Genomic DNA, 24158 nt, shown 5'->3' on the forward strand with positions numbered 1-24158 from the left:
AACCTTTTACTCATTATTACCCCCAGGAGCCTTTTTAGATAGTTTTTCCTAATTGCTCCTCTCCCTTAGGAAATTTTAATTCCACAGATAAGAGTAGATCTGTTTATGTGTTGTATGTATATCTGTGACATACTGTTAAAAAGGGCAAGATTTTGTCACTGCTCTTTCCAAAGAAACAGTTTGGAGTGATAGCTTCCCTGTCACGGTGTGCATTTGACTTTTTAGACATGATTTGATTGTGTAGATTAATCATTCAGAGCCGGTGTTGTATAGTTGGAAAACTCTGAGAGTAAATTCTGGCTGCTCCGTTAATTAGCTGTGTGAACTTTTGTCAGTTTCTTACACTTTCTAAACCTACTTTCCCTCATCTATAAGATGGAAATATTGTCTTCTTAAGGATTAAATGAAAATTAAATGAGGTAGTTAATGTAGTTAATGTAATATGTTTAACACATATTAATTGTTCAATACATGTTAGCTCTTACTTTATTATGATCACAACATCCATTCTGTTTCATTTGAACCTAAGGCTTGAAATGTCTAGTGGTTCTCTTTTCTCATTGTTATTTTTTAAATTTGTTTGAAACGTTATTTATTTTGAGCAGGGGTGGGGGGGTGGGCAGAGAGAGAGGGAGAGAGAGGGAGAGAGAGAATCCCAAGCAGACTCCACACTGTTAGCACAGAGCCCAATGTGGGGCTCGATTCCACGAATCATGAGATCATGACTTGAGCCAATATCAAGAGTCAGATGCTCAATTGACTGAGCCACCTAGTTACCCTTCTTTTCTCAATTTTAATACTCACTGCCTGTGGAGGGAAAATGTAAACTCTGGAGGTAACATGAGATAAAATACCTACAGTTTTTCAAAGCTCCTAAAACGCTAATCGGGAAGAAAATTTCTTAGTAGGTGTATAAACTATATGTAAAGTATTATAATGAATTTATGTGGTGTCTTGAACCATAGATTATTAGTTTATTCTTGAACCATAGATTATTAGTTTATTAAATAATTCTGGATTCTATTTTTAGATATTTGATTTAATGGATTCCAAAGCACGTGCTGATTGTATCAAAGAAATTGATCTCCTTAAGGTAAATAAATGAACTATTGACTATTTTTAACATAGCTGAGCCTGTTGATAAAAGTGATTTATAAAAATACTGCACTTATAAGGAAAAAGATTTTTAAGACTTAACTTAGGCCGCATTGGTTTTAAGCAACATGATGTAAATTGGTATCTCACTAGATGGAAGAATGTAGTTACCTTTTGGATTCATCATAAAATAATTTAATTGGGACATTTGGTAAAATTAGCTCACCCCACTCCCCACCCCCCCTGCTTTTCAAACTAGAAAATAAAATGAGCATAAAACATTGAAGAAATTTTTTCTTGACCATCCCAATTAGACGTATTCTAAAGGTTAAGTAACATAAATGTGTATTGGTATTATCTCAAAGTTCAAGATATAATATAGATGTATATCTCAAGATGTAATATATTGAGAATGTGGACTGATCCAACTGGGTACATGATTTTTATAATATTTCTGTAACATTTTCCCAGATTTAGAGAGGGTGATGTAAAGAGTATGTCAGAATTTGCTTTTCAGTTTCTTATCCACTCAAAGAATGCGACTGAAATTTCAGTTATCTCTAAACTGCTTTTATTCTAGTGAAATTTCCTTGAGGAATGATGTAGCTTGTGTTCTGTTTTCAGCTACTAGATAAGACTTGGATGTTTTTATGCCATACATTTTTGTTTGTGCCTAACATGAATCTGATTTATCAAAAAAGATAAGAGTAAGATCAAAATGAACCATACTTTCCATCTGTTCTGTTAGTTGTAGTATTTCCTGGGCCATGAAGCAACTGCTTTAAAAATAAATATAAATTGTTATAGAGAAGTATTATAGAAGATGTGGAGGAAAACCGTGTAAGTAGAAAGAAGAGAAGAAAATCATGTATATATATCTGGGAGAATTCTTGAATAATTTTCTTTGAGAAACTATTTGTCTTATGTTATCTTGTTTAAAGATTGAACAAAAAGATTGTACAAAAGGATTGTCCATGTGTATAGACTGATGTGTATATTTTTGCAAGGTCAAATTTTTCTTAGGATCATTTAATGACTCAACCCCATAGGTAAACTCATATCATTTGATGTAAAAATTATATTTAGATACAGTCGATGTCCTTTTATTTTGTTTTGTTTTAAACCACTGGTTATAGTTACATAAGGATCAGGCCAACTTCAAAACCGGAGTAGGAATACTTTATTTACCACCGAGCACCTGTAATGACAGTTCCCATTTCGAAGATACAATTTTTAGCAATTGGTGCTTTAATGATGTCATTCATTTATATATATATGAAATTTATTATCAAATTGGTTTCCATACAACACCCAGTGCTCATCCCAAAAGGTGCCCTCCTGAATACCCATCACCCACCCTCCCCTTCATTTATATTTATATATTTATTGAACATAGTAATATGTACTTTCAAACTTTCTAAAAGTTTTCAAACTTTCTATTATTTCTAATAAAGAATACCAAAATAAACTGGTATCTACTTTTACTTTTAATAATTACAATACATGTTTCAAAATTCACTGGTAAAGAAAAATATACATGATGTTATGTTAAGATTTCTAGCTTAAAAATGAAATGCAATAACTAAGTTTATTCTTCAGTTAAGAAACTATAAGTGATTCTTGATAATTTACAATTGAAAAAACTTTTCTGGTGCCTGTTTGTTTTTGTTTGTATGTTTTTCCATCAGCAACTCAACCATCCAAATGTAATTAAATATTATGCATCATTCATTGAAGATAATGAACTTAACATAGTTTTGGAATTAGCTGATGCTGGTGATCTATCCAGAATGATAAAGGTAAGGGTTTGTTTTGTTTTTTGTAAACTAAATATTTATTTTTTCTGATAAAAATTGTCTGTTAAACATACAGGTGTATCAGATACTTTAAAGACCTCATTGCCATACTTTAACATATGATAGATATGTAGTGAATGACAGATCGTAGTGATGACTATGATTTTGAAGCTGGTTTACCTGGTGACGTTTACACTTCAACTGAGATGTGTGAACACTCTGAAACCAACTTGGAAATAGACCAACAGATTTGTCTTCTGTAAGCTGAAGTTAAAATTTTGCAGCTTGATTTCTCTGAACAGACCACCCTTGATCCTGTATCTGTAGATATCAGGCAAAGGGTAACAGAAAGGGATTCTAGAGAATCCGGACCTGTTCCTAGGAGGGATTCATCAAAGAATAAAATGGGCTTTGCATTCAGACCTTGCACATCAAACCCTGATTCAACCACTTAAAAGTTTATTTAACTTTCTTTTCTAAGAGCATATAAATTGGTTTAAGTTCAGTTACAAGTTATAGAAACCCTCAAATTACAGTGTCCTAAACACTGCTTGTCCTTAGGCAAGTTACTTTCGTGTACCACAGTTTCTCAAAAACAAAATAATAATAGAACCTACTTCATAGGATTGTTGTTAATGATTAATTGATATTTATTCAGAGATAAGAACTGTGTCTCACACATAGTAAGGCTATGCAAATGGGAGCTAGTGCTGTATTATTGTTGTTAATTATATTTTTCTGTTACATAAAATTCTGGGGCTAATAGGGCAGCTCTGATCTATCAAATTCTCAGAAACCAAGCCTATTTATAGCTGATAAAGTCCCCTTTCGCCGGCATGTAGGGACATAGGATATTTGCTAGCTGTATCTTTTTTTTTTTTAATTTTTTTAAACATTTACTTTTGAGACAGAGAGAGAGCATGAACAGGGGAGGGTCAGAGAAAGAGGGAGACACAGAATCTGAAACAGGCTCTAGGCTCTGAGCTGTCAGCACAGAGCCCGACGCAGGGCTCAAACCCACGGACCGCGAGATCATGACCTGAACCAAAGTCGGACGCTTAACCGACTGAGCCACCCAGGTGCCCCTTGCTAGCTGTATCTTGAGGCACATTGCTGGATACTGCCACACAACATTTTTAGCTTCATCCCAGTGGCCAAAATTTGGTCTTATGAACATGTGTAGCTGCAAGGGAGGCTGGAATATATAGTCGTCATTTGGCTGGTCATGTGCCAGCTAAACTTCTACTGTTCAGGAAGACATGTTGAAGAGAGTGGAAATCAATGAAGACCAACTAAATGAGAAAAGCAAGGCTCTTTATTCTGAGCTTGCTGTAGCACGCAAGGGAGTCAACCATTGTCACTGACATTTTACCAGAGATTCATAGGCAGGCAGAGGAATTAGAAAATCTTTATAATGGGAAAAACAAGCCTTTAGGTATGACCTGATAGAGGCTGCTGGCCTGAAGTAGCTATAGGTGAGCTACTCAGAAGTGAGGCGTATCATCTGGCTTTCTCTGGTTTGTCCTAAGTTGGAAGCAGGAACAAAAATTAGGGAAGCTGTCAGTTATTAATCAAGTCCTGGGCATTTGGGGCTGATTGTTACAGAGTTACTGTTCAGCTTCCTGGATTGTCACTAGAGACAGCAGTCTGGCTTCCTGCATGTCTGACATAGAAGACTGGCGTCCTGGGTTGTTTGTTATAGATAAAAGGTTTCCTGGTCAGGTTGCTGAAGGTTGTGGTTCAAAGTTCTATTTTTATACGATCTGGCCATTGACTGTATATTTGGTCTGTCAACAGATATTGGAGCGCAGCTAGTAATCTCTGCCACATGGAGTTCTTAAAGACAATGTTAGATGCTTTATATGCATTACCATATTTACTCTTCACAAGGACTCTGGCAGGTAAATTTGACACTTAGAGAAGACAGTCATCATCGCTAGTAAATAGAAGGACTAGTGTGTGAAATTAAGTTTGTCTTCTGATACAAAATTACATGTGTTTTCCCTTAATGGCCCTTAGAGATTTTTGTATCACAGAACTCCTTTGAAAAATCAGATGAAAACCCTTGACCTTCTCCCCAGAAAGATGTTGATGCACACAAAAATCTGCATTCCATCACAAAGCCTGCACAGATTTTCTGATCAAGGCACTCACTAGTTCTCTAGCAGTAGTTAGGATCCCTCGTCTCCGGTGGAAGGTCAGTGTCAGCCACTTACACTCTCCTCTTGCTTAGCTTCTCTTAGGATTAGTTTCCTCATTCATAAGATGGGGCAGTTTTGAGGTTGCTTTCTAAATTATAAAAATACTGCATAACAGGGAGGTAATATTTTTTATTATCACAGAATGCTATCAAACTGACTCTGTTTCAAGTCCCATGGTTTGAGTGACTCACTGCTAATCGGTTATCTGATTTTCTCTTTTAGGGACTTCCCACCACTAGCACAAACTGTCTTTGCAAATTAATGAACAATTAAAAAAAATTGTGGTTTTAATTTTAAAAAGAAATACAAACACACAAACGCCAAATCTGCAAAACAGCTATCAAGATGAGACCCATAAAAGCAAATGTAAATAGTCCTTATAAGAGAGACAATTAATATAAAATTCTTGGCTTAAACTCTAAGTGCAAGAGTTATTTAAGTATTTATAGTGGGAAGCAAAGAGGGCAAATCTTTATTGGGCAAATACCAACCGAAGGCAGATAAAAAAACGTACAGTTTTCAGTTGTCAGGTTTCGTCCCTGATGAGAGATCGATGATTTGGGGTTTTGATTGTGCTCTAGAGATTTTTGCCCTTTTTCAGTTTAGTTTTTTTTCTTTGCTACTGCTACTCCACACATACAGGTCGCTGTCCCTGACCCATTGCCAAGGCATGCCTGAGCCCATAACATTTACCTTGGAAGAATTCTCCTGTCCTTTCACCACTTGAGAAAGCTAGTGCACAATCAGAGTACCTTATAGAAGAAGCCCTGTTACCTGCGTCTTTAGCAGATTCAGATTTCTTAGGCCACTGAGGGAGGAAAAATTTGCCGGTGTGTTTTTATATTTACTGTGATGACGAACTCAGCTCTCTTGCTTAAATGGATCTTGCCTTCAGTTGACTTTTTCAGAGAGTTGTTTTATCAGCTGACCCAGTGGAATGTAGTAAGATCGATTCTGTGTTTGGTAACGAATAGTAACATACAGTTAAAGAATCGATAACTATCCTCTTAAAGTATCCTTGGGGCCTCTGACTAAAATTTGAACGTATCTATCATGTAAAATAGTACTTAGGAAACTTTTTTTAAAAATAAAAGATACCAACTGATTGCTAGTAAGTTATAAGTTTATAGAGCAATTTATTGTACTTCGATAGAACCGAGGTAGTTTTCTAGAGAATTGGGATATCATTCTTCCTTCCTGTCTAATAGACATTGTATAAGCCTTTAATGACCCTATCCTTTACTGTAGGTACCATTAGTCTGTCTCACCAAGGTAGAAGGATTCTGAGTCAGATTTCCCAGATCATCTTGGAGACCTTCTAAAGGTTGAAAGTTATATTGTCAAACCTATAGATCTTTAGAATAGTCTCAGCATAATGGCCACACTAGAAAGGTATTCCAATGTCCATAACAGAAAGTTTGACCAAGGAGTTTCACATGAGTAGAATATTTTTATATCTGGTTACATTTATGTATGTTTTTTATGATAAAGAAGGACAATAAAGAGGCGAGAGGTGTTGCTATTTTAAGTAAGATGATGAAAGAAAACACTACTGACTTGAGTCTTACACCCCCACCTCCACCTGCCTTTCCCTCCATACTGTCCTGGTTCTGTTTTTTCCCTTTGCAGACAGACACTCCTGACCCTGTTTCCAACACCACAAGAAATGGCTCTTGAGTGACCTCTGTCATTAAATCCAGTGGACTTCAACCAGTGCTCATTCTGCTTGATGTCTCAGCTGCACTTGGCTCTGTTGTTCCTATGCTTCTTCTTAAAATACTCTTCCACTGGCTTGTTGAGTCCCATAGTGCCTTGGTTTCCTTCCTGCCTCTCTGGAGACTCTGATTCTTCTTAACTGACACATTCTCATCTCTTGGCCTTTAATGACAGAGTTTTAAAAGTTTCAGTCCTGACTTTTTTTTTCCTTTTTGCTTTATACTTTCCTCATAGTTGATGTCATTCATGCCTGTGGATTCAGTTACTTTCTGTACACCGTTGACTTCTAACTTTTTATCTTTAGTCTGGAGCTGTCTTTCAGTTCTGAACTCACGTTAACTCAACACATCTGTAAAGAAATTCACGATCGTCCTCACAGACTACCCTCCTCCTCCAATGCTAACTTGATATTTGGTACCAGTCTGCCCAGTTGTGCATGCTAGAGCCCAGGACTCTTCTTTGACACTTCTTTTTTTGTTTTTTCCTTCTTTGACACTTCTGTCCCTCACCAAGTTCAGTTTATTTTTCTTTTAAACGTCTTTCAAATATTCCACCCTGCTCTACTTCCATTTGTCTCCCTGTAGTATAAAGTAGCATCATCTGTCACCTGTAGGGCAGCAACTTTTTAACTAATCCCAGCACCATTTCTCTAATCTGTTTCTCCATCGGTCTGTAAGACAAGTGAGAAGGGAAGAAAGAAAAGAAAAACCTCTGTTTTTAAATCCTTCTCGTGTTTCCCATTGAGGGTGAAGATGCTTGTCAAGATTTACTAGACCTGGGTGATCCAGAGTACAAGCTCTGAGAGGGAGGAATCTTTGTTTTGTGCCCTCACATGTCCCTAGTGTCTAGGACAGCTCCCTGCACAGAGTAGGTGCTCAGCAAGTATCTGCTGTAGAAGGTGTAGACACCTTCAGTTTCCGGGGAGGTGCCTGGCTGATAGTAGCAACTCAATAAATATGTTGAATGAATGAATACATAAAAGGTGGTTATTTTCTTTCTCTTTCCTTCCTCCTGATTCTCTTACCTGTGTCACAGTTCTCTGCTCCAGGGACCAGTAGGTGAACCTGGGTGGTTGTACAACAATCACAGTCGTTTCTTGCTGCTTTGCACTCCGGTCTCAAGGGGACTTGCTAAGCTATTGAGTGGTATGCTGCCATGAGAGAAGATGGTGTCCTGATGTGATACAGGAAGGGTTGTTTTGGTTTTGTTTGGTTTTTTTCCCCTAAGAAATTCAGAAATTCTTTTCTAAACACTTAATTGTGCTATAAGCTGTCTTTATAGAAGAGGCTACGTTGGGAAAAAAATCATAAGGAACTTCTTTTATGAAAGAACATGACTAGGACTTAAAGCTTTACAAAGGACAGCAGTAGATACTGGAATTTTAAGAAAATGATTCATTTCTTTCTAGGGAGTAATACCGTAAATCAGTACATCACAACAATATATTTCACTGTCTCAAGTCTTCAGCTTAATTGGGGTAGAAGAGGAAATATAGCTCCTGGTCTGTATTCCAGAAATGAACCTCTGGATAGCATTGCATCAAAGAATTTTACAAGTAAATAATTAATTGGTTTAGAGCAAGCTGACAAATATAATTAAGCAATTTATAGTTGAAATATTCAGTATTTCTCTAATTAGTGACAAAGGAATACCTGAGGCTGTGGTCAGATGAAATACTTCCCAGATGAGTTTTAGGATAAAAGGAAATCTAGGATTTTTTTCATCATATATTTCTTTATCATCAGTAATCAGAATTTTAAAGGAAAATAGGCTCTCAGATTTCAGTTTATCGAGTTGTGATTTATATGCTGCATATTTTGTTTATCAGACCAGTAGATGCTCCATTTTGCACTATGCCTTATTAATACTGTTTATTTCACTCTTTGAATGTCAAGAAACATATTTGGTGATGGAGACTTAGTGTAGAGAAGATGAGAGACTAATCTCAGAAAGATATAAACAAGAGCTGTGTTTATTGCAGCTTGTCACTAGAAATATTGTTAAAATGTGTTTTAAGTTTTTATAGCCCATTTTTGCAACATATAGTTTATTCATTGAACTATTTATAATTTCTTATATTTAGAATTACCTCTTAGAAAGTCAGTTTGAGGTAGAAGAAAATATAAGTGCATATCTTTAACATTATATTTGTAAAAACCTTTATTTTGCTAAAATATCAATAAAACACAATATAACCCAATGTAATAAATCTCTTGGTGGGGGGGGGGGGGGAACTTAGAACTCTGTTATCTGCCGGAAGATTTTCATACCATGCCACACTGGCTAAGAAGTAAGTCAAGATTAAAAAAGAAAAGTCAGTATTTACTTGGGAATTATTTTTTAGCGAAATATGGATTACTAATTTAAATGGAGATTTATTTTGTGCCAAGAGTTTGATACAATTCCAAATAATTAGTGAAGTCTATATCTTCTTTTTTCCCCCAGTTTTATTGAGATATGATTAACATACATCACTGTGTAAGTGTAAGGTACACAGCATTATGGTTTGATTTACATGTATTATGTAATGATTACCACACTAAGTTTAGTTAAGATCTGTCATCTCGAATAGATACAATAGAAAGAAAAAGAAATTTTCCTTTACAATGAGAATTCTTAAGATTTACTCTCACAACAACTTTTCTGTATATCGGTCAGCAGTATTATCTGTAGTCATCATGTTGTACATTCCATCCTGGTACTTACTTGTGTCGTAACTGGAAGTTTGTACCTTTGACCTCCTTCCTTCAGTTTCCCCTGTGCCCACTCTCTGTCTCTGGAAACCACAAAGCTCTTTCTTTATGAAAGAGAGAGAGAGAGACAGAGAGACAGAGAGAGTGAGTGTGTGTGTGTGTGTGTGTGTTTTAGATTCTACATATAAGTGAGATCATACAGCATTTCCCTTTCTCTGTCTTGCTTATTTTACTTAGCGTAATGCCCTCAGGGTTCATTCATCCTGTTGTTGCAAATGGCAGCATTTTCTTGTTTTTTATAGCTGAGTAATATTCCATTGTGTGTGTGTGTGTGTGTGTGTGTGTGTGTGTGTGTGTGTGTGTAGTGTGAGTGTGTGTATGTGTCTCTTTTTCGTTCATCCATCGATGGTCACTTATTTGGTTTCCATGTCTTGGGTATTATTGTAAATAATGCTGCTGTGAACATAGCGCTGCAGATATATTTTTGAGTTAGTGTCTTCATTTCCCATGGATACATTCCCAGAAGTGGAATTGCTGGATCATATGGCAGTTCCATTTGTAATTTTTTAAGGATCCTCCATACTGCTGTTTTCTGTAGTGTTTGTACCAGTTTGTTACAGCCCCACCAACACCGTACAAGGGCTCTAGGGCAGCATGCTATCTTTTGTCTTTTGATGATGGCCATTCTGAGGTGATATCTCATTGTGATTTTTATTTGCATTTCTCTAATGACTAGTGTTGTGTTGAGCATCTTTTCATGTACCTGTTGGCCATTCGTGTATCTTCTTTGGAAAAATGTCGATTTTGATCTTTGCCCATTTTCTAATTGAATGATTATGATTGCTGTTTGTTATTGAGATGTATTGATTCTTTCTATATTTTGGATATTAATCCCTTATAAGATATATGGCTTGCAAATATTTTTTTCCCATTCCATAGGTTGCCTTCTCAGTTTCTCAGTTGTTTCTTCTGACAATTTTAGTTTCACCTGGTCACATTTGTTCATTTTGTTGTTGTTGTTGCTTATGCTTTCGGTGTCCTTTCTGAAAAATTACTGCCAAGATCCATGTCAAGGGGATTTTTTCCTGTTTGCTTCTAGGAGTTTCATGGTTTCAGGTTGTACATTTAAGTCTTTAGATCACTTCAAGATAATTTTTGTGAGTGGTGTAAGCTAGGGGTCTAGTTTCATTCTTTTACATGTGAATATCCAGTCTTCCCAGCACCATTTATTGAAGAGACTGTTTTTTCTCCACTGAGTGTTCTTAGCTCCCTTGTCAAATGTTAGTTTGACTATACATGCTTGGGTTTATTTCTGAGCTCTTGATTCGGTTTCATTGATCTGTTTTTATGCCAGTACCATACTGTTTTGATTACTGTAGCTTTATAGTATAGCTTGAAATCAAGAAGTGTTATGCCTAACACTCTGTTCTTCTTTCTTAGGATTGCTTTGGCTTTGGCTTTTTGGGGTCTTTTGTGGTTCTGTATAAGTTTTAGAACTGTTTTTTGTTTGTTTGTTTTTGTACATTGTAAAAAAAATGCCATTAGAATCCTAATAGGAATTGCCTTGATCTCTGGATGGCTTTTGGTAGTATTGACATTTTAACAATTTAAAATTCTTCCAGCCGTGAACACAGGATACTTTTCCATTGACTTCAGTCTTTTTTGATTTTGATTTCTTTCATCAATGTCTTATAGTTTTCAGATTAGAAGATTCCTTGGTTAAGTTTCACCTCCTTGGTTGAGTTTATTCCTAACTCTTTTATTGGTTTTGATGCATTTGTAAATAGTGTCACTTCCTCTATTTCTTTCTCAGGTAAGTTTAATATATAGAAACACCACTGATTTTTGTACATTCATTTTGTTACCTGTAACTGTACTGAATTCTTTGATTAGAACTAACTATTTTTTGGGGTTGAGTGTTTAGGACTTTCTGTATCTAAAATCATGTCATCTACAAAGAGATAACAGTTTTACTTCTTCCTTTCCAATTATTATACCATTTATTTATTTATTTATTTATTTATTTATTTATTTATTTATTTCTTGCCTGATTGTTCTGGCAAGGACTTCTATGATGTTGAATAGGAATGGTGAGAGTGGGCATCTTTGTCTCATTCCTAATCTAGGCTATTTTTTCTTATTCCTAATTTATTTACATAAATGCTGTCTTCTTGCTTATGCAACTTTGTGTCTTTTGCATTGATACTACTTATATGGCATTCCCTTTAAATTTGGTAGAAGCCTTAAGACTCTTTTCCTTAATACAGACATAAAGTTAATTTTATATGTTGATTTTAACTGTTTAGAAACTTGCTTTATATTATTCTTTTATTGCTAATTATCACAAAGATAGCAACTTAAACCAACACAACCCATAACCTCACAGTTTCTGTGGATCACACACCAGTTAGTGAGTTCTCTGCTCAACATCTTAGAAGACTGAAATCAAGGTACCAGCTGGGGCTATGATCTCATTTGAGGTTCAGGGTTCTCTTCCTATTCACTGGTTGTTGGAAGAATTCAGTTCCTTGCAGTTATATGACTAAAGTCATTACTGTCTTTGTGGTTATCAACTGGGGGCCATCCTTGGGTCCTAGAGGTGTCCTGCTGTGCCTTGTCACGTGGCCCTTTCCATAGCTTGGCAGTTTGTTCCCTCAGACCAGCAGTAGAGTCTCTCTGGTTTTGAATCTCTGACTTTTTTGAAGGGCTTACCCAGTAGGCTGGCCCATCCACCAGGATAATCTCCTTTTTGATTACCTCAAAAGCAGCTGATTTAGAACCTTAATTACATCAGCAAAATCTTTCCTGCCATATAAGATAACATGATATAGGAAAGACAGTTCATCATATTCACAACCCAATTTGCATTCAAGGGAGGGAATTACATACCAGGACTTGGGAATTTTGGGGGGTGATGTCTTAGAATTCTGCATATTACAGGCTTTGATAAATTCGCTAAAATATTAACAGTATTTTAGAAATAATTATCTCCAAATCTTAGAACTTATAAATCTTATTTACCTTCTTGGTGTGTTTTTTTTTTTTTTTACATTTGTAGACACATTTTTATTTGTACTTATCCAAATTTAGAGGCTATACTGGAAATAAAATCACTTTGAAATGTCTCTTACACTTTTGACCTTTGAGTCCCTAAAGCAATAAAGTCTTCCCAGTAGTACCATCTATCTTTAATCACTCAGATTTATAGTTTACCAGGACACCTACAGTTTCCATTTCAGCATCTGGCATGAAATGTATAGCCCAGGCCAGACAACTATGAAAAGTGCCAGTGATTCCAAATACAGTCAGTTTCCCTCTAAGTCTATTGTATAAGATTGTCATCTCTGCTTTATCACCTTACAGTTATTTGGAAGTTTAAGGTTAAAAATCAGTGATACTATCTGAAAAAAATCTATGCAGAATTAAATATTATATACGTATGTGTGTGTGTGTATGTGTGTGTATATATATATACACACACATAATTACCTACACATAATGCATGTAAACTATGTGTATATCTATATAGATTTATGTTTATATATGATATGTATGTATAGGTGTGTTATACAGAATTATTTATTTAAAAATTTTTTTTTGTTCAATATATGAAGTTTATTGTCAAATTGGTTTCCATACAACACCCAGTGCTCATCCCAAAAGGTGCCCTCCTCAATACCCATCACCCACCCTCCACTCCCTCCCACCCCCCATCAACCCTCAGTTTGTTCTCAGTTTTTAAGTCTCTTATGCTTTGGCTCTCTCCCACTCTAACCTCTTTTTTTTTTTTTTCCTTCCCCTCCCCCATGGGTTTCTGTTACTTTTTTTAATGTTTTATTTATTTTTGAGACAGAGACAGCATGAGCGGGGGAGGGGCAGAGAGAGAGGGAGACACAGAATCCAAAGCAGGCTCCAGGCTCCGAGCTGTCAGCACAGAGCTGGACACGGAGCTTGAATCCTTGAACTTTGAGATCATGACCTGAGTTGAAGTTGGACACTTAATCAGCCTTGCCACCCAGGTGCCCCCAGAATTATTTGTATAGAAGCAATGTTACTGACAAAATGTCACCTGGATTTCCTTTATACTTAAGTAGTTAGATAGTGAAGTAGAAGAGAACCTAAGGACTTTAGTAAACTGAAAATTGTGTATCCTAATGACCATTATATAATTCTGTGAGCATAACTAAAAGGTGATATATAACTTTTGAATTGTATTTACTTGGGAGAATGAGAAGAAAATTTTCAAAGCATGCCTTACTCTTTACATTTTAAGGTAATATCGATCTAAAGCTGCCTTTTAAAAATCCTGTAACATCACAAGCAGTCGTATTGGTAGCTATAGACAATTAAGTAGAGATTTCTACCAAGAGAATTTTACTGTCTCATTGTTCTGCAGTTTCCCTTGTCCATTAAGAATATTGAGATATCTTTTCAACTATCTTACCATTGCTTGGTGAAACAGAACCAGAAAGAATTTATTCAAGAGGTGAATGTTTCCATTTATCTTTGTGACCTTGTGTCTTCCAAAAGATTAATTTTCTGCTTTTTTGTCTCACTCTTTCTATCTATAGTAGACAAAACATCTTAAGTATTTCCAGGTATCTTCTCTATTAGTTTTAGTAACATGGGAGCTTCTCTTAACGATTATCCATGTGTCAGCAATGTAGGGATCATTCCTTGTGGTAATTCTGATGCATTCATATGTTTTTTTTTTTTTTAATTTTTTTTATTGTCCTAAATTTCTTTGATATCAGTGTGCTAATGTTCAGAAGGCAGCTTCTTTGGGAGAAGAACATTATGACTTTATAGAGTTTATTTTTATTTTATTTTTTTTGTTTGCTAAATAATTTAAGGTTTTTCTTTTCCCAAGGCTCAGAAGAAATCTTTACCTGTTTCACATTTTCTACCCTAAGATTAAATGTATTTCAGCTTCCTTAATAACCCATACAGTTTTGATCTGGAGGAATGAATAGATTATGTTGATATTCTACTAAATTATAATCTAGCAACAACTAAATACTCTTAGCAGATTTTCCAACACTACACGAAAGGAAAAAGACAAGTGGAGCTTGCATGGGAAACATTTTATCAAAGTAGGTAAACTGAGATGCCGGTGATAAGTGTTTTCAGTGGTTTCGTGGCTGCCAGGCCCATTCCACTCCACACTTTCTACAGTGACTTCAGATTGTTGAGTTTTATTCAGAATGCCAAGAGTGAAAATATTCACGTGTTACAAACTAGTATTACATACCACATTCTAACTGAGACGTAACGATTCCACACATTTATATAATTCCCAAAAGTGTGGGTAGTGAGTATTTGTGCGGGTTAGTCTGTTGAGACCTCCTTATACCTTCAGAAGATAGATGTTCTGCAGAAACAATATATAATACAAATCACACTTAGAGGCATCAGTTACGCTTTCAGAAGCACCCTGTCTTTTCTAACACCTAGTCTCTGTGCATTGAATTTCTTTGAAACAACCACCAAAAAATGTAGTCTTACAAAAATGCATTATAATTACAGAGATATGTTTGGGAACATAACATCCCTTCTGATGGTAAATGTTTGACCTATTTCAAGTTTATCTAACTACCTGTCATCTCCTGTGAAGATCATTTATAGTATTAACTGGACCTATGGGGCTCTCTGAGGTATTACTATTATTATTATTACTTGCTTCGTTTTTATTAATTGGAGATTTGTAGGATAGGACATACCAGTAACATATTATTTTTAAGTGTGAAAATGTGCCAAGCAGGCCTTTGTTTTATTTGTACCTGAGACTGTGGAACCCTAGATTATATTTTTTTTAGAGGTGGTGGGGACTATATAGCTCATCTCCACACTCTCTGGGAACTGAGGCCTAGCAGTGTTAAATGGCTTGCTCAAGATAATACAGCCAGTCGCCGTCAAGGCTCAGAATCAGGTCTATATAAAAGGTGGTAACATAATGGATTATGTTAGTGGTACATTAAACATCTGACAACACTCCTAAGGAGGAGGTACGTCTGTCCTTGTATTTAACATAAATTATTTACTTCCTCTTGTTCGATACTTGGAAGAGATGGAGCTGGTGCTAGTCAAACCTAGTTCTCTTATTCATTCTTTCTCATTATTTAATTATCATTTCTCCTGGTGTTCTGCGAGAATGCCTTGCATGCCAGGATCACATTTGCTGCTTTTTGTTTTTAACTACAGCATACATTTGTAAAGGATGCTGGGTGTAAGGTTCCCAGGACCAGCTACGTGATTGTGGGTCCCTTACAACAAAATTAAGAATTTCAAGATGGCAGCAACAGAGCATTAAACTAAATACACTGCCCTGCATGACTGCACAGGTCGCCCATGTCTGAAGTCAGCCCGGTGGTTCTAGATGTATTGTCTGAAACTTTCTTCTTTAATGAATAACATACCAAACTGTGGACTTAAATATGATATGCCATGGATATTGATTTTTTTTTTAAAAAACAAGAACATAATTTTCTGGGTTTTTTTTCTTTATGCTTGAATTTATTGTTGTTCTTATCATTGAAGCTTTTCCCAAGGTTTCTAGAGGAGGAATGCTAGGATTGCAAAATTTAGAAATAAGTAAAGTATATGTTCCATTTGGAGTGAGAGTGTCTAGAGTACAGGAACCAAGTGATCCCATTGAGTCCAAACAAATGGTCCTTAAATATTCAATGTCCACTATATAATTGGATTTGGTTTGGGGCATTTAATTTGTAGGAGGATTTTGGATTATTAAAAAAAAAAAAAAAAAGGTGTGACTTTTGTCAACGTCTTTGAATAGAAGCAGCTTGTCTTAGCTGTCCTCTTTTATATATATATATATATATCATTTAAGTGGCAGTGTGAATATATTTTACCGGGAATGCTGAATTTCACCTAAGAGAAATGCTGGTAATCTTTTTACGCATAAGTGAGAATATAATCTGATGTTTTATATGTACATTGGCTATTTTGGTACACGTTTCCTTAATTTGAATGATGTTCAGTGTTTACTTGAATGATGTTGATGGAGATAGTAGACAGATTTTTAAAATCACAAGTATTTGAAGCATTGCATAGTGAAAAGACTAGCTTACTTAAAAAAAAAAAAAAGACTAAGTAAAAATTAATTCCAAGTGATCAGGTATACCTGAGTGCCAATTTCTGCCTCTTCATAAATTTTTAGATATGTTATTTTCAGATTAAAAAATGTTGCAATTCCATTTCATAATATAAATGTAGTAGAGTGCCATATTGTATAGTCTGCCTTTTCACATAAATGTTTATTGATAATTAACCTTGCATTATTGGTTGCATTATTTCTTGCTTTATTAAAAACTTACCATGTGGCAAATTGACGTGCATTTTTAATTTCTATATGTTGGCATTAGATTTTTTTTCTAATCTAGAGCTAAATATTTATATAGGGCTGTCTTTTTTAAAGAAAAGGAGGATTTTTGAACAGTAATGCTATTTGACTAAATAATTAACTTTTAAATGATACGTATATATTAGAGTAAGTTTCAAGAGGAGATTGTTCTCTTTTTTTTTTTTTTTTAAATACTTTGGCATTATGTAAGTTTCTGCTCTGTAGGGCTAATATACATTTTCCCAGTAGTAAAAAAAAATTCAAATTTTCATTGCATTTTTTCTGTTCACCTTTTTTATAAGAGATAGCCAACAGTGCCACCATCAGAACAGACAGGCTTTTCTTATCCTAAGTATTGGTTTTCTCAAAAAAAAAAGAAAGAAAGAAAACACCAAAAACCCCTACACTTAAGGAATGGTGGAAAACTGCATATGGTTAAACAGGCACATAAAACATATTGTGAAATCCCAATGACATAATGAAACTGCCTTTGTTTTATTTTATGATCAAGTCAAATTCATAAAATTATTCTTCAGAAACCTGTTTCTACTTTGGATACTTATGTTTTGCCAGACCATTCGGTCTAGGCAGCATTATATTGATGTCAATTTATTATTTTCATCTTTAATTAGTTGTTCAAAGAGACAGTCTCAAAGAATATAAAAACATGAAAATGATCAGACCATCTTGGTCTGATAACATCTTACCTAGTGTACATTTTGAGGGCAGTTTTTTCATTCTGATTTTCCTATATATTTGATTCATTTTTTAAATAATGAGACTTTAAAAGTAAGCTGCCAAGTTAATAGTTATGATGATTTCAGAATCTATCTTAAAGCATAAATTTTTTCTTGCATGGTCTGATACTTACATGATGCAGTATATTTATTTTTGACTGAAAAGAAACCTGGTCCCCATCTTCCTGTTGACATCAAACAGTCTTCTGATATGCTAATCCAGCATCAGGGAGAGCACATAGACAAGCTTTATTTGGACTCATTCCAAATCTGAAAGAAAATTATATGTATTGAACTGATTTTGCAGCATTGCCCCCTTAGAATGAAAAGTGATGTTGACACAGTCTGCAATTAAAAATACTTAATATTGAGACATGATATGGGAGGTTTTCAACATTTTAGTAATACCCTGATTTGCTTTTCAATTACCTGGTCATCTAATTGTTATTGGCTTTTTGCTACGGATGTTAATAGCCATTGAAATTACTAAGTTCATTTCCTTAGCATGTGTTATAATAAACATTAGCCTAAAGTTATTAGCTTTTCCTTAAAGATTTATCCTTTGACATATTGAGTGCATATGAGGCAGTAGATAATAATCTTTTGCTAAGTATGAAGTAGGGATATGAGCAGATCTCCCTGTATTGTTTTTCCTTCCAGCCTGCCCTCAACTGGTCACAAGGGTAAAAATTGACAAAGATACTTGTTTTAGAGTTAATCTGAATGATATATTCAATAACAAATCAGTTGAACTTCCAAAAATGTTTTCAGATAAAATGCACTACAGTACACATTTAAATACTAATATCTGTTAATACCTATATTAAAATTATCAGAAAATTCCATGAAAACTTGTTTAAATGTGGTATTCATGTTGGTCATTTATAAATATTGTTAAGTAGGAAGCCAGTTGCATTTTTGTTTTAGAAATATAATTTTTATATAATGAATCTTGGTGAATCTTAGGAAATGAAGAACTTTGTTTTTAAATGAGTATGTTACTAGTACATTCTTCTAGCAAGTGTAATATAAAAAATGGGCATAAATATCTACCTCTGATTTCGCAGTTATTTTGGCTATTGCCCTCTTATGCGTGATGGCCCGTTCTTTCCCAACTAGTCTGTTGGTGCTCCATTTTTGCCCTGACCTTCCTATGATGTTTTTCTTCCATGAAGTTTAGTTTCATTCATTCAAAGTACAGGTTTGACTTGTAATGTGCAACAGTCATGAAATATTCATGAAAACTTTTTATATAAATCTCTTTTATTTAATTTTTAATAAATTAACTGATATTTCAAATCACCAAGGTGGTTCAATATTTAAAAGGAATTCTATAGTCAAACTTAATGTCAGGAGAAGAATTGTCTTTTAATGAACATAATTACCTTCAGTTTTCTAGACTGTTTTGTTCTGGGTTTTCTTAAAATGAAATTTGACATTGTCTTCTTAGGCTAGGAAATTATTTTATATAGATGTTAATTTTTTGAAATATTGGACATCATAAAGATGTAGCATTATATGGGCTGTGCTAACTTTAGATATAATAGTGAGAAATTTAAGCTAATATGTCAGGTAAAATTCTCAGAATCATCTCACTGTGGGAAGTCATATGCTTTTTAGTTGGTAATAGGTAGATAAAAGTAGGTGTTTTTCTGGCAAGGCATTTGGTGTGTCAGGATCTGGTCTTAAGATATTTTAATTCCTCTGATTCTTATTTTTAATTTTTTAAAAAGCATTTTAAGAAACAAAAGAGGCTAATTCCTGAAAGGACTGTTTGGAAGTACTTTGTTCAACTCTGCAGTGCATTGGAACATATGCATTCTCGACGCGTCATGCATAGAGGTAGGGTAAAATCACGAATAGCTTCTAATGTTGTTTAAACGATGCAGGTTATTAGGCAATTGAAGAATAAATGCCTTCCAATCATGGGCATAGCATCATGCTTTCTTGGCTAGTTTTTTTCCAAATTATTATTTACTAGAATGAAAAACCTCTAAAGCCCTATCTTGGTTTTAAATAAGAATAAGAATTAGTTATTTTTCTGCCTGCCTCTTCTGAGCATCTTACTGATGATGTTGGTAAATTAAAAAAAAAAAAAAAAAAGATGTAGGAAAGCAGAATATGCATAAGGAAGATTCCCTTTTCAGATGAACAATGTATATTATGGCCAACTTCAGTTTTTAATTTTCAGCATTAGCTCTTAATGTATTCTTGATTGTCAGTCTAATAGTTGGACAGAACATGTAAAGATTACAACACTTAGGGATTGTATCTCTGATTTGGGGTATGAGAAATTTCAATATAGTTTATTTAAGCAATTATGACTTCTAAGGTCATCTAGTTATGTTCAGATTAGAGTTATAATTTTATATTTTATGTAAATGTATCAACAAAGTAATGTTTAGTAAGATATTTAACATTGATATAAAATGGAAATAAATTTATTTTGTGCTTTGAATTTCACAAAAGATTTGAGAATGGAAAACAAAATGCATTTTATTATTTTTTAATTTAATTTTTCTTTAACATTTATTTATTTTTGAGAGAAACAGAGACAGAGTGCAAGCTGGGGAGGGGCAGAGAGGGAGAGACACAGCATCTGAAGCAGGCTCCAGGCTTAGAGCTGTCAGCAGAGAGGCTGACGCGGAACTTGAACTCACGGACCATGAGATCATGACCCAAGCCGAAGTCGGCTGCTTAACCGACTGAGCCAACCAGGCGTCCCAACAAAATGCATTTTAAATGAAAATTACTAGCAATCTTCATGGTGCTACAATGATGATTATTCCTCTATCAGAGAATTCAGAAATAATAGGATATATCAGAAATATTAGGATATATCAAAATTATTGAAAATAAAGTAATTGGATCAAAATTCAAACTGACTTTCATTTTTAAGGTAGATTTTAAATTCTATGAAAAGTGTTTTAATCTCTTGAAAATACCTAAGCTTATATCATCTTTCACCTGATTCCTTCATCTCTTCACAGATATAAAACCAGCTAATGTGTTCATTACAGCCACTGGAGTGGTCAAACTTGGAGATCTTGGGCTTGGTCGGTTTTTCAGCTCTAAAACCACAGCTGCACATTCTTTAGGTAAGAGACACAGTGTAATTTCATTCAGTTATTGTGTGTGTGTGTGTGTCTGTGTGTGTGTGTGGTTAAAAACAACATAAGGGACATACTATTTATATGCCAGCTCTTACGTTCTAAATAAAACTATTTTTAAAATCATCGGATCCTCAGTAGATCCCTACAGCTCTCTATCAGGTATAATGTGCTCATTCACATGACAGTTGGGTACTTCTATTGATTTGACTCCAGGTAGACACTTGGTAAAAGAAAATGCTAATAAACAAACCTGGTTTTAACAATTGCCATAGAGCATTTGTTTTATTCTCCATTTAACAATATTGAAATAATATGATTTAACCATATCTTGGAAGAGTACTTCACCTGACTGTAAAAATACCATAATTTGTAAATGTTTAGTTATTAAAATGACACACATAGTTGTGATTATTGCAGAGAGGAAACCTAAACATGATCTATTACTAACAAGGAAAATATTCCCCTAAATAATGTAGTAAAAGGTATCTGCTGTTTATTCATTCTAGAGTTAATAATATGGCATTGTCCTTTATATCTAAAATAGAATGAATGTAGCTATTACAACATTGTAGTAGCAATGGAAAGACAGTTGTCTACTTTAGAAACAATAGAAATTACTAGGAAGAAATAATTTCTAAGAAATAATTCTTAAACCAAATAACCTAAAGAGAGTGATAGAGCTTCTCTTAAAACTCTTCAAATTACATTTTGTCCTTGTTAATATAAGACTTAGATAACATAGTAACAACCAGACTAAAATAAGAATTAAGATAAAAATAAGATGACTTTAATTTAATTGTACCCCATCTCTGGTGTCATAATTTCAACGAAAACCATTAAATTTTTGTATAAAATTGTGTGTAAATATGAAATAAAAACTTTAAAACGGCCTGATGAAGAATAAGTGAGTTACACTAAGCACAGTATTGAAACAAGCATCTGAATTAGTTGACTAGACCTTTTAAAGTTTTTCTGGCTTTGTTAGCAAGATTCTGTGTGAACTTGAACTTGTTATTTAAATTTTTATGTCTAGACCAGTACCTGGCACATAAGTAGGCACCCAGTCACTAGTTGCTGAATGACAAAATGTTGGATTCTAAGCTATAAAGAGTGGTAGAAAGATAATACTTTATCCTTTTCCCAGAGTTTTAGTTTTGTCAAGTACTTTAAGAAAATAAAGTTTCAACTGATTTTGAGTAATACTGTTTTGTTCCCTTTCACTTTACTTTTATTTTTATAGAGGATTACAGGTTTTCCTGATAAGAAAATTTGATATGAAATTCTATAAGAAATGCATAAATCTGAGTAGGACTTTGATAAAGTTTTATTTGGAAGTTACAACTCTTACAATGCAAATAATAGATTTCTGTGAAGAAAACATCATTCCATGTCAATGTCCTTTCTCACTAGTAAAAATAACAAACATGTTTTCACTTTGTTACTCACCTGAGTAACAAATGTCTTAAGAGCATTCTGTCATTTGTTTACTTAGAAATGCTACGTGCGCGCGCGCACACACACACACACACACACACACACACACACACACACCTGTACATACCCATGCTCGTGCACATGCATTTCTTTTTTAAATGCTGCTTTGCAGACTGTCACTCTGAGCATGCTGTAGTCACCTGACCCTTTGGAGCCAGTATATGAAACTCCAATCTTATCAGTTTGGGAAATGGTCTTCTTTACTTGCCTGCCACTGCCTCATACAAAAGTTCCCAACAGGGCTTACAAAATCCATCTTCAAGCGTAGGCGATGTGCTAGTCCAGATTTTGTGATATGGAGAGTAAATTCATTAAGAAAGTATTACCAGGTTTTATCTAAATCAGTTTACTTAAGGTCGTGTAGTTTTATGTAAAAATGCAGGCATATATGTGTGTATGCGTAAAATACGTGGGGATGCACATAATTACATAACATTCTAAGACACAGCCTGTAGTACAGCCAGTGAGGAGGTAACAATGAGATCATTTCTTTGATGAATGAATTAGAAGAAAATAATTTCTTTCACAAGCATTTTTTCTCATATTGAGAAAAAAATACTTTTTTAAAAAAATATTTTTTTAATGTTTATTTTTGTGAGAGAGAGAGAGAAAGAGAATGAACAGGGGAGGGGCAGAGAGAGAGAGGGACAGAGGATCTCAAGCAAGCTCGGTGCTGACAGCAGTGAGCCCGATGTGGGGCTCGAACCCATGAACTGCTAGATCATGACCTGAGCCCAAGTCACTTTACCAACTGAGCCACCCAGGCTCCCCTCTCACATTTTCTGTGGCAGATAAAGTTATATAGGTAGTCGTCACATTTTGAATCAGTATTCAGTACTCTTTTTTTTTTTAATCAAAAGTATGTCAACATAGAATATTGGATAATATACATAGATAATTTCTTGGATCAGGCTTAAAAATTACAAGTACAAAATACCATGTTGCTGGATGTATAAACCATATTCAAATCCTCAAAATTGAAAACAATTCTCAGAAACTTTCACTTTTTCTTCTACTCCCTCACTGCTCCCACCACATACATTGAATCAAATATCTCTTTTCTGTTCCCTCTTCCTTAATCCATAGTGACTTCATGTTTAAACTAGGAAAATATTCTTCCTTATTTCTAATATTAAAAAACAAAAAACGAAAAATAACTCTGTGTATTCTCGGCAGAGTTATCTTCCTAAAAGAGATTATCTGATTTTGTCACTGTCCCCCAAATCCTTGATGGTTCCCAGTTGCCTAAAGAATATCATGCAAAGTCCTTAGTTTAGTAGTCAGGGTCCTTTAGTGTTTGGTGTCCTCTATAACTTTCCATTCTTATCATTGACTACACATCCCTACCTCATTATATGCCAGCCTTGTTTTTCCTCTTGCTTTGTTCTGAATGTGAGAAATAGCATGGTGTTTTGGAAAGAATAGAGGACATCTGAACTGACATGTCCATTGTTCTGCAGGACCTTGATCAAACCTTCTATTAACTTTCTAAGGCTCAGTTTCCAAATTTATAAAACTGGAAATGTAGGTAATAACTATTCTATGCTGTGCCTTAATCTCTACCCAATCCCTAACCTAATAATGCAATGAACATAAAGGTGTTTTCATTCACTGTAATGTGCCATTAAGTTGCTTATGTTAACACAGTGGTGGTGGTGATGAAGATGTAGAGAAAGAAGAGGGAGAGAGAAGGAATTCACGCACAGTTTATTATTCTGTTAAAATACCTGAATTGATTCATTTAAAAGACAGTTTTAGTACCTTCTTTATGCATGTTCTATTCTAGCGGCCAGGAACAAGCCTAAACAAGGCAAAGTCATTTTCATAGATCATATCTTGTGGTGAGAGGGAATAATCATTTTACGTCTTTGTTTTTTTGTTAGCTATGTGACAGGGCATGACTAGGAGGGGAATTATTTTAGAAGGGACATGGTCAGACAAAGCCTCAGTGAG

At 34.7% G+C, this 24158-nt stretch overlaps 1 protein-coding gene across 2 annotated transcripts in view; it reads left to right on the forward strand.

Moving 5' to 3' along the window:
• Positions 1-24158, forward strand: part of NEK7 (NIMA related kinase 7) — a 160845-nt gene that overhangs the window by 100463 nt on the left and 36224 nt on the right. For both annotated transcript variants that reach the window (XM_030301712.1, XM_030301713.1), the window contains exons 4-7: positions 1031-1093; positions 2784-2894; positions 19332-19440; positions 20589-20696. In XM_030301712.1, the coding sequence (XP_030157572.1) occupies positions 1031-1093; positions 2784-2894; positions 19332-19440; positions 20589-20696 (391 nt within the window). The remainder of the gene's footprint in view (positions 1-1030; positions 1094-2783; positions 2895-19331; positions 19441-20588; positions 20697-24158) is intronic.

This window comes from Lynx canadensis, chromosome F1, assembly GCF_007474595.2.
Source record: "Lynx canadensis isolate LIC74 chromosome F1, mLynCan4.pri.v2, whole genome shotgun sequence".
Taxonomy (NCBI): Eukaryota; Metazoa; Chordata; class Mammalia; order Carnivora; family Felidae; genus Lynx; species Lynx canadensis.